The following is a 12445-nucleotide window of genomic DNA, read 5'->3' on the forward strand; positions in this document are numbered from 1 at the left end:
ATTTTCTATTAAAGAGCCAGTGAGTCACCAAGAGGAGGGATCTCCAACTCTGTGTGAGTTACATGCGGACAGTAACTTAATTTGGTAAAAAGGAGGCTGGTCTTTGGTCAGCTGTTGCGCCTGCACTGCAAAAAATATCCACATCAGTAAGTAATTGAATCTTAATTTAAGTCTCAGCCTGTTTTTTGAACCTAATAAACAGATGAAACGGTTGATTTGGATCAAAGCAAGCCATTATTTTATCCAATTCTCTCTACTTTAAAGATTAGAATATTCTGCATAACTTCTTAGGTGGATGTTTTTTGCAGTGCGGGAGTTCTCCAGAATCTCCCAGCACTTTACCGACACTTGCTCCGTGCCGACTCATCGTCTGGGAAATCGCCGTCCGGTATAAAACCCACAGCCAGGAGGGATTGAAGGTTTTAGCAAAGTCAGTGTACAAGAGTTTGTTGTTGGGACAGCGGGTGAGTGATTGCGTAACGGTGATGCGCGTAATCCTAAAGAGATAAAGTTTTACCTCATAGGCAGAAGTAGCCTAGTTCTTTCTTTTTTAAAGGAAAAAGTTTTGGCTCAGGGTTGTTTGGCACAAATAGCAGAACTTTAACTGGTTTTGTACTCAGCTGGACATGGCAGAGGGAGACTTCTACACTATGGGAAACCGGCAGAGGTTTCCCAGGGATCCGTTTGGAGAATCACCGTTCAGAGACCAGCTCGCATCGCGGTTTATGGACGATGACTTTGGGATGCCACCTTTCCCCGACGATCTGGCAATGGACTGGCCGGGCTGGGCTCGGCCTGGCCGGCTTAGCACGCGCCTCAGTTCCTCGCCCTTTAGCAGCAGTTTACGCACAGGTTTCCCCTCGCGTCAGTCCACGGGAGGCCCCACGCTGTACACCAGCAGGTACGGCGAGCCCTCCTCCCGGAGCTCACCCACCACCACCGGGGGGGAGCCCTGGAAAGTTTGCGTGAACGTCCACAGCTTCAAACCAGAGGAATTAAACGTCAAAACGAGAGACGGATTTGTAGAAGTGTCAGGTGAGTTGGGATGCTGTGGCAGAGGTCTAAACTAAATTTAAGCACTTTTTCAGGAGGATACAAAACTTTGTTCATTGGGGATAGGGGCTCTTTAAGGGAAGGAAAAGCTTAAATAGTAGCGTAAATGTGATGGCTTATGATCAGTGACTCGAGGTCAAAGTGAACCCACCTGTCACATCCAAAGTGGCTTTTAAAATGGGGTTTTAATAGTAGTAATAGTCAAATAACTAGTCAAATAAATAATTAGAATGAAAATAAGAATTTGAATTGAAAACAACAGGGCTACAATATGGTTTCATCTGCTTGTGAAAAACACTGATTTGCAGGGCTGTTACTGCTGAGGACACTGAGGTCATGCACTTAGTATTGCTTATGGAAATTTGAGGGTTTGCATTCTGTAATGTTTAAAACTGAATATCTATACATCTGACTTTTTAGACAAAAAAAAATACTCAAATGAAATGAAGTTATATTGTTTTCTCTAGCAGAAATGTATCTCTGGCTGTGTGGATTTAGACCTACATTTAGGGAGATAGGAGTTCAAAGAAGGTATAATTGAACAGTTACAGTATATTTTAACAAAATTATTAAATAATTGGAACATTTTACAAGCTTATTTGATGGTTAGTCAAACTTTTTCTTAGCAAGGTGGGATTTCATTGAGGGAATTTGGACTCCTGACCTCAATATTAGTAAAACCTCTCACTACGGCACTGCTTATCCCTCCAATATATCTTTTATTTTCAGCAGGTAGTCACATTTAGACAAAATATTTTAAACAGCCAAGACAAACATCATGTGAGACATAAAAGATGTGATCAAAAAGCAGCAGTCCAGCCAAATCAAAAGCCAGAATTAATAAAACAAAGCATGAAGCACACCTTGCTGCGTATTTCTCAGGATCCTCACTCTAACCTGGCCAAGAAATATCAGCTCTTTCACTTTGGCAGCACATTTGAAGCAGTACAATGAAAGCCTCGGTTGTACAACGTGGTCTCGGCATTATTGAGTCTTGATATGGAAGAACGGGACAGATTTTGTGGGACTGGGACTTGCACGTTGGCAGGCAGATCCTCAAGCTTAGACACCTGTTTCAGATTCCTGGAGAATCACTCCCTCGGTCACCCATGAGCTCGATTTAGATTTAAAGCAAGGCCCGTGACAACAGTCTCTGTTTACAATAAGACAAGCTGCTCGCTGCCATCAAACTCCGGAGAGAATGTTCTGGAAATAGGATCACACTTTTCCCCAGCAGTCCTCATGCAGGTTTTGTGTCTGCTGGGGTCACGTAGTAGCTCAGTCGCTGATTATGGGAGTAAGTTGTAGAAATTGCTTCCTCGTGTCTGTGCTTCAAAAGATGAATTCCAGGATACCCAGGGCGGAAGGGGCCACAGAGGACAGCAGGCCCCCCAACTCTAAGTTTTTTATAAACACATTGTTGAAATGCCAGTTGGGTCATTCAATCAGCGCCATGTTGGGCCCGCCTGCCACAGTGACTCGACCCCGTTCTAAAAGTGTGACAGGGAGTGTGATACAAGCATGTTTGAGGTGTTCAGTACATGAACAAACAAATGCTTAACACAGAATGAACCGAGGGTGCTCATCATCTGACTCAGTCGCTTTGAGTTCACCTGAGTGCAGCCACGAGCATGTTTCCTCCTGGTAGAATTCAATGAAAGTACCATTAAAATGTTACTGAATCTTACTGAAAGTTGGTAGGGAAAAAAAGTTGATTCAAATCTTACTGAAGGATTTTAGCTAAAATCCTTCTTACTGAAAGTAAGATTTTAAGATACAAGCACACAAGATCACAAAAACAATCAAAATGCGTCGTTGCTGCACTATTAGCGTTATAAATAGCCCTTTCGTAGGCCTAGTTTTGTACTGGACCGAGCTAAACATTTCGAACCAGCAACAGACTAAACTCACATAGGATCAATGACTGATATGAAGACAATCAGAATCACTGCTGTAATATCACAGCACTTTTCTAAGAGCAGTATTAATTCATATTTTTGGGCCGCTGAAAATGAGGCTGATGAGAGTGAATCAAAACAGAAAAGTTGGGGGTCGTAAAACAAAAACATTGAGCTGAAAGACACTAAAATGCTCTGTAGAGCTGAGGGGAACTTCTCTGTGGGTTCGCCACAACTAGCAACACCTTTTGACATTATACATTTGATCCTTTGTTTATGTAAAACTATTGACTAATGCAGCTTTAAAAAAAACAAGCTACACAGTTAGTAGCTATGATTCTTTGAACTGAACTGAAAAGTATCAAAAAGTTCCATTTGCAAATGAGAAAACTACAGCCCTGTCCTTGATACTAGTACAGGCAGAAAACCTTTTAGTACATTATCTATTACGATAAGATCTCCTCCTAGAACAGACAGTATTACACAGAGCATCTGGAATTTGGCATTCCTGACGTAAGAGACTTAAAAACAAGGAGAGACAGCGGACTGCTCTGTTGGACTGCTCTCTGACCAAACCTTCATTATTCATGAAATATCTAAGATAATCAGGGGAACACTTATAAGTCTTATGTCATGACGAGGTTTAAATAACAATCTCATGACTTCACCGGTGATCTTAGCACAGTTCTCTCTGGAGTTTTATTCCAACCTCGATCTCTGGTGGAGTCCAGCACTTTCGGCAGGCGGAGACGTCACTGCGGGGGTATAGGGTAGCGCATAGTTGAGCCTGGAGTGCAGACGGGGGTTGAGGGGTGGGGCAGGCCACGCTGCTGGCGGTGGCAGTGATATTTAGCAGCCCCAGAGCAGCTGCTAGCAAGCCCAAGAGAGAGAGAGCGGCCATAAACAGAGGAGAAGGTGGAGGAGGGGGGGGGGCTTTCCAGGCTGAGCTGTTCTCCCCAACTTCAGTGTCTTTCGTCAGGAGAATAATTCTTGGAAGAAAGTAGAGAGAATGGAAAGGGTGTTTCATTTCAACATGTTCATTGCATCCCACCCAGCGGTCCCAAAGCAAAAACACTGCTGGTTGTGTTTTGATCTCAGTGTCATCAACACCATTTTGATTTGCATCCATACTAAAGCTCATGGATACATTTAAAGGTTTAAAGAGTCATGATATGTATATATATATATAAGACCGATGCTGTATTGAACTGGTGATAAGGAGCCTTATTTATGATCCATGACATTTATGATCTCACTAAACTATTGCACAATGTTGAACTTAATCATATCTGAGGGTATTTAAGGTTACTCAACTCACTCACTTGTTTGCTGATGTTGTTTTCAAACAGGAAAACATGAAGAGAAGCAGGAAGAAGGAGGCATAGTGACAAAGAATTTCACAAAGAAGATACAGTGAGTGTCATTTCAGTGAACTCTGTATCACGATGAGTGATAGCTGCACCTACACCTGTTGTTTTCTCCACTGTGTTTCTGTACATTTTGGGAAAAAAAGGGCTTCAATTTTCATTTCCTTCCTCATAAAACATTTGCAAAGCCGATTTGTCTTAAAAGTTAGAAACCTACATTGTTGAGATCCGTGTTTACTTGCTAGCAGTCTTCTTCTTTGCTTGCTTGCTGAATACTAATATGTATATAAATGACAATGTGTTCAAATTATACTGTCCAGTACAGTAACATAATCGTTTAGCTTTAGAAAACCCAAGATACACTTTTTCACTTCATACACTACAATACACTTCAGTAAACATTTCCTTATTCAACAACACGACAACATCCTGCATGTGTCATTGCTGTTTATTTATCTCTTAAGAATACAAATGTCAAATCGCCAATCAAAACTTGTCAACTCCGAACAGTTGCCACTGACAAAATCAACACTTCCAAACACTAGAATAGTGAAGCAGGCACTACATGGAGACGTATTGGTGTGTAGAGCAGGACTGCACAGATGTCTTACATATTATAGACTTATAATTTTGTAACTCATCCAAGCCAAACAGGCCACAGAAGTTTCCACAACCTGCCCGGCTCTCCGCTTCTGCTCATTTAATTGGGCAGTGGGAAGACTTCAAACAGCAGCGCTAATCGCTGGTGCAAATCGCCGTCTCGCTGGCACGTCACTCCAGTTCTGCTAATTTCCCGTTGGCTAATTAGTAAGCACTTGTGCTAGCCCCGCACTGTTCATATCACAATCCTTTTTAATTGGAAAGCCCCTCAGATCAGGCCTGTGCTCCTCAGCTAAGCAAAACCTAAAACCAATGACAGACTGTATATATAGAGAGGGGGGTTCTGGTGGTGGAGGGGGGTCATATATAAATAACTGACCTTGATACCCAAATCCTCTGGTTATTTGAAAGCAAGAGATAGCACAGGGAAATCACATTACTAGTTTCTAGGGCTGGGCTGAGAATGTACTTTTAATTGAAGCATTGCTACTTTTTCATTCTGTTTCTTATGATAATAATAGCAATAAACCTTACTTGTAGCCACAAAGCACATTGAAAGTACTGTACTTAAGTACAATATTGAGGTACTTTTACTTTACATTAGTATTTCCATCTTCTGCTACTTTATACTTCTGCTCTACTACAATTCAGAAGAAATATTACTGTACTTTTTGCTCCACTACTTTTATATGACAGCTGTAGTTAGTAGTTAATTTGCAGATGGAGATTTTACCTAAAACAAAATATGATAAGCTTATAAAATCCAAAACACTGTTAAAGATTAAAGCATGGATCCCAACTCTTCTGGCTTGTGACCGTTTACAAATAAAACTGTGTGTAGTTGGGGCCACAATCAACTTTCATGAGAGACATCTGAAAGTCTTCTCAAATTGTTTCATTTAAATCGCAGTTTGAGGCCTAAAGAGGTCAAATTATCCAATATTTCACAAATAATAGCAAAGATTAAATGTTCTTCTCCAACCCCATTGATCATCTCTCAGTCCCTCAGATTTATCTTGTGACCCTTTGGAAGGCCCTGACTCCTTAAGCAGCTACAACAGTAAAATACTCCTTACACATTTGCATCAGTATTAACAATCTAGTAATATATAACAATATATATTTATTTCACCATTGCACAATGCAATGCAGCCACACCACATGTTGAATTGTAAGGGCTGTTGACTCTTCTTGTGATGCTACCATTATTACCCTCTGTGACTACATGCATACAGTGGTGGAGGAAGTATTCAGATCCTTTACTTATGTAAAAGTAGCAATACCACAGTGTAAAAATACTCCATCGCAAGTAAAAGCAACTATTTTGATAACCAAACAGCCAAACATTCCAACTTCTCAATTATGAGGATTTGAAGTATTTATTTTATCCTTATCTCATGTAAAGTGAATATCTTGTCTCAAAAAACGATATTGATTAATTGATAAAATACTTTGTTGCAAAGTAACTAGTAACTAAGAGCTGTCAGATAAATGTAGTGGAGTAAAAATGCAATATTTACTCTCAGTGTAGTAGAGTACCTCTACCTCTACCTCAAAATGATTACTTACTTACTTACTCTACATTACAGTAAATGTACAGTGAATGTTACTTGCCACTACTGCATGTATGACCTGTGCAACAAGTTCATACACTATGGGCAGGGGAGACAGCAGATCAAGGGAAAGTAGATGCTCCTAAAAAATACTAATACTAGTTAATTACAGACATTATTGATAGAATACACTGATGTAAAGTAAACAGTGCAACAGGGTCCAGAGGTGGGTTTTTCTGTTACTGTTAAAAGTGAGAAATATGTAAATTATTAACCAAATGTGCTGTTGTTAAATCAGTTCTGAGGGCAAAGGTAGCTTGAAAACCCCCAGGCCATTTAACTCCCATCTGTTCATATGTGAAAGTCTACAGTGTGAGTGGTTTGTTATTTAGGAATCTCTTTCGTTCTGCTTGTTTCTATCCTCGTGAGACACATGAAACTACTGGACTGACTCAGTCCACATGTGCACTGTGTCTAGGTGTGTGGGAAGGAGCATATGGGTTATACAGTATGTTTTACACACCATGAACACACTCTCACCCTTGTCCGGTCTCACTGTTTTGTCTCTCTCTGCCTCAGCATCTCTGTGGGGGGAAAGCATATTGGACAGTTTGTTGGCAGCTGTATAAAATCAATGTCTGAGATAAAACATGCGCTTGCCGGAGGTAAATAAACTCCCCGAGCTGGACAGATAAGGTTTCTGCCGGAGTCCTACATAATGGGCCGGCCGAGTGATTTGACTTTGTCAGAAGGGGCAACTTTGCTTTGCAGCAATTGGCTCTTTGAAGGAAGTGTGTGTGTGTGTGTGTGTGTGTGTGTGTGTGGCTAGAGCTGGGAATTGATAAAAAAAAAAATATTCAACACTAATACAGGCTTACACCAACTTCAAATACCAGCTTTAAATTCACTTTTTCCTCAATATATGTATTACACTGACCAGTAGATGAAATTATTATTAGCCATGCTAGTGTCATGGCTCTGTCGATGGCAATCTCAGCTGGTCGGTCCACCACTTTGGTCAACAAGTAATGGATGGATTCCCATGAAATTTTGTACAGACATGCATGGTTCCCAGAGGGTGAATACTAATGATTTTGGTGCTCCCCAACATTATATCTAGCGCCACCATGAGGTTGACATAGGTGGTTTTGAGTGAAATGTCTCAACAGCTATTGGATGGATTGCCATGAAATTTGGTACAGACATTCATGGTGATCCCCTGACTTTTCATCTAGCACCACCATGACATCAAATTTTGTGGTTCAGAATGAAATACCTTGACAACTATTGAATGGACCACCAGCAGGTCAAAGTTTTCACTAATTTAGTAAAATATCTACCAGATGGATTGGTGCTAAATTTTGTATAGACATGCATGGTTAGAGGATGAATTGTAATAACTTTGGTGATCCCTTAACATTTAAAAATTTTAACATTTCCAATAATTTAGTTTACAACCAAATACATGCAAAATAAATGACATTCCCATCAGCCTCAGCTGTACTTTGTGTTTAGTGCTAGTTAGTAAATGTTAGCATGCTAACATGCTAAATTATGATGTTGAACATGGTAAACATTATACCTGCAATGGGATGCAATTGCAGGTATAGATGGGGAAAAAGGCAATTACAAAAAAGTCCAACAGCAGGATTACACCTGCTAAACCTCAGCATGTTAGCTTGCTGGCTTTAGCATTTTGCTCAAAGCACTGCTGTGCCCAACTAAAGCCTCACAGAGCCGCTAGCATGGCTGTAGATTCTTAGTCTTGTTTCAATATTTTGATTGAAAACATATTACATTGCAGAGTAGATTTAATTATTTTTCATATTATATTTGCCAAAGTTTTCTTAAAGTAGAATGAGCTGATTGAATTTGTCACTTTAAAAGTCTCATTGAGAGAATCGATATTGACATTTTTTTTGTCCTAAAGTTTATGACAAAACTTCCGCTGTTTTACAAAACCCTGACATAAAAATGAGTGAGTTTGATGCTATTGTCCAGTAGCTACACATACAGTATTCTATGAGTGTTTGTCTTCAATCTTCATCTTTCAAGCTACCCTTCCCCCCCACACATCCTCCAAGCTGCCCCGTCCACTTACCCTCCACCCAACCCCACACTTACCTGACCGCCGTTGGCCTTAAAAACAATGTGAAGTAATTTTCAGGGACCTACGTCCTGCAACTTATCTTTTTGGACATATTGTATTGGTCTTGTTCTATTTAAATTGGATTTACTATAATCCTACTGTTGGACTTTGTATTTCTATTATTGTCACAACTTTCTCTTTTTTTTGTAATTGCCTTTTTCCCACAGACGACTCATATTGCACCCTAGATTAATCCAATTTTTGTTTTTTCTTTGCATTACTTTCCTTTTACGTCTTTGTGAACTTGGGCTGGGTGAGGAGTTTGTTGTTGAAGTGGACCTGTAAAGCTCACTGAGACACTGTACGTGATATTTGGCTACACAAATAGACCTGACTTGACCTCCTTGTCTGTCTGCTTCTGTGAGGTGAAGTTTTCAGTCCCTTCTGACTTGTATTTCTCAGTGGAGTGGGAAGCCAGTTGAGGGTCCTCTCTAATTAAATGGAGTGTAAACCCACAGTCTCCTCTGAACAGGGCAGCCCGATGTTTATATTAACTCCCAAAGACACTTGGCTGCTCACACAGAAAACCTACAATACCCATATTTGGCCACGAACAGAGTTTGCCTGGATCTCTGTGTGTTTACCTCTACAGCAGGTTTTTTGGAGGACTTGCATTCCAAAGTGACGTGTATTATTTTGAAAATTAACTTGATAACTAAATACCAATCAGTTTGATCATTTAAGATTATTAAATATAATTGTTCCTAAACCGTAATTAATAACCAATTGAGAATGACTTCCGGATGGGAGCCGAAACGTCTTGATTCTGAAAACAGTGTCCAGATGACTCCGACTGAAACCTTTTCTACGATAGAACACTCCTGGACGAATGCGGGACTACACCGTCTTAATTGTTCCTAAAGTGTATATACAGTTTAATGGAAGTAAACCCTCACATACTTTAGCTCTGGCTGATTTTCCATCAACACTCTGTGTCGTCCTGCAAGTTTTGAAAGCCAATTATCCCACTCTGCTCTGGAAAACATTTTCAGCATGAGAAGTGTCAAAAATTAGCTGTTGCCTATATGACAGATGAGAGCTGCAGGTTAGGAAAGTATACACAGATGGAAATTTACAGATGGAAAACTTCTGCGCACACACTCATTAATTGGAATCCGGTTCAGTTTTTTGCAAACCTCACACCTGGATCCGCTGTGTGTTTTCTCTCCCTCCTCTGTGTCACAGAGCTGAAGGATTTTTAATGAGAACTCCTCGTGGCTTTCAGTTCACCTCCTGGGTGTGAGATCGTTTTTGTGAGTCTAGAATGAGTGCTAGCCAAGGAGGACTGTTTAATAACAGTAAAAAAAAAAAAACCTGAGCCAAGTCATTTTTTTCCTCCCCTAGACATACAGCGCTAAAATCATCTGACTGCAGGCTGTTTATGGGTATGGACAAAGTGTCAATAAAGAAACCAAGCATTTAACAATGTTTGCACAGCAGCTCTTATGGAGGAAAATGCCACAGAGTTTTGCATGACCTCCAAACAGGAAGTGAACTGTTTCTCTAGGCTGTTTCTCTTCACCGCTCTCCTTATTTTGTTCCTCCCACTCGTGCTTTTAAACATGCTGAACTCACACAGCAGCTTACAGTTTTCCACCAAGTAAACATCTGCTATTCTTAACATCTAGACTTCTATCCTTGCATAAAAAACACTCAAACCATATACTCCTTTTCACTTCTCTTCTCCTTTGTTTCATCAGGATCCCGATAGATGTGGACCCTCTGACCGTTTTCGCCTCCTTGTCCCCTGAGGGCGTCCTCATCATCGAAGCTCGGCAGACGCCTCCATATTACCTCTTCAGCAACGAGGGGTCCCAGGGTGGTGAAACACTGGAAGTGGAGGCCCCAAAACCCCAAGAGGCCCCTATGGTCTAAAGCCCCACCTCCCAGCTAACATAACAAATCATATTGCACAATTGATTACAAGTTTGATATGAAATGTGTGGCCTTCAGCTTCATGTTAGACACCTGGGATTAAAATGTGCATGGAAAATAGGTAAGTCCTGTTTGATGTTCTTATTAAAGCTGCACGAGGCAAAATTGTTATGTATACAAGCAGAGTAGTGAAGAGCCCCCTCTCCCTACTGACAGAGATGCTATAGATTTGCCCCGTTGCCCAAATTAAATTCTGGTATCCCTTCTCTCATGTTAAACGTCAACCCAAAATACGAATGTCCAGAAACTTAAGATGTTTATTTTCACTCTTGTCCCCATGGTGTCTTTTATTACAAAATGATTACAGACCAGCTGGTTTGCTAAACATGAACTGATGTTCCATTTCATAATTTCTTCTTAAGTTCCAGTTTGTGCATCTAATGTATTACCACTACATTTTAGTCACAGAGTTAAGCTTCCGATTTCATGACAAATAAATACCTGGCAATATTTGTTGTTACTGCTGTTCAGAAACCTCAGACTCTTCTGACCATTTTAAGCAAGATATTATGGTACTGAAAATCTGAAATATTCACACAGCTGCAGCTTATGTAGCCCTCAGTATGTTATCTTGCCTTGTGCAGCGTTAATATCTTATAGGTGTATCCTGTGGTTGAGCAAAAGCTGTTTGGCCATACATTATAAGTCATAGCATTCTCAATAACCATTAAGTTGATATGACACTGTATGTGAACTCAAATTTCTATTTGTATTTATATTAACATGCAATTAATTTAGTGGAACAGTCTTTGCGTCAAACGTATTGTATGTGATTTATTTGGTTTTTAAAAAATGACAAATGTGCCTTTATCTACTTGAGTGCCTTGACTTCATTCAGTTCCACAGTTGTTTATCTTTTTAGTTAATGAATTTCACTTAAACTGACAAGAAATGAAAGTAAGTTCCTTTTTATGGCTTAATTAGAGGGTGAATTGTGTGCATTAATACTGTATTCTACCAAAGTGTATTGTAAATATACTTTAATATGTGCCAATTCATTATAAATATTAATCTGAAGTGTTCCAGGTTTGGCAGTATGGTTTGCATTTTTCTTTTCTATTTGAGCATTCAGGAAGATGGCTGCATGATTGTTGGAGCGGACAGACTGACTTCTATGCCAAACACGTTTGTTTCCTGCCTTCTTTTCTGTTGATGTCTTTGTATTGGCTGATGCAATAAAAGTGTCCAGCCAATCTCCCAGTGTGTCTTAACATCTGTGTCTTTTATTGAGAATCGTGCCACTCACAGGTCTGGTTCCAGGGATCCAGGGAGCCTGTGGTGTTATTGTTGGATAACAGAAGGAATTGGGCAGCAGATTAGCAGAGGGCTTAGTGCTGGGTGAGATTGGCACTGCTGTGTGCTGCAGAATGGGCTGAACGCACGGAGGAAGTACTGCCAGAGCTTTTGTATGCAAGTGCAAAAACTGGGGCAGTTCTATTGCATGTTGTGACGCAAAATAATGTAATCTTCTCTGTATATTGGAATCAAGAGGGATGATCAGTTTGAATTTTAAAAGTTTCCAAACTGGAGCCACACTGTGGAAACAACAAAAGGCCTCAACAGTTGGCTGTGCAAAGGCACCGCTTTGTGTGATGTGCCAGCTTACATAAACTGTTGTATTTATTGGTAGATGATATGTGTGGACTTGTGCTGCCATGGAAACAGCATAATTGGAATCATGGCAGTAGTTTCTCCTTGGGCAAGTTACTCATGTAGAAGTGACTAATGCACAGCTGTGCAAACGTATAGTATCTGATTAATGTCAAAACCTCTTCGCTGAAACAGCAGGACAATTAATCTCTTTTTTTAATTTTGCACTCAAGTATTTTCAAAGATAACTACGAATATGATGCCCATGGCATGTGATCGCTTATTCATAAACAGTTGCAA

The 12445-nt window shown here is 40.2% G+C and overlaps 1 protein-coding gene across 1 annotated transcript; it reads left to right on the forward strand.

The window, feature by feature from the left end:
* Positions 1–212: 212 nt before the first annotated feature.
* Positions 213–11755, forward strand: hspb8 (heat shock protein b8). The gene is made up of 3 exons (XM_044196970.1): positions 213–1035; positions 4301–4364; positions 10321–11755. The coding sequence occupies exons 1-3, from the start codon at positions 627–629 to the stop codon at positions 10493–10495; spliced, it is 648 nt and encodes a 215-aa protein (XP_044052905.1). The 5' UTR covers positions 213–626; the 3' UTR covers positions 10496–11755.
* The last annotated feature ends 690 nt before the right edge of the window (positions 11756–12445 follow it).

This window comes from Siniperca chuatsi, linkage group LG5 (genome assembly GCF_020085105.1).
Source record: "Siniperca chuatsi isolate FFG_IHB_CAS linkage group LG5, ASM2008510v1, whole genome shotgun sequence".
NCBI classification, from domain to species: Eukaryota; Metazoa; Chordata; class Actinopteri; order Centrarchiformes; family Sinipercidae; genus Siniperca; species Siniperca chuatsi.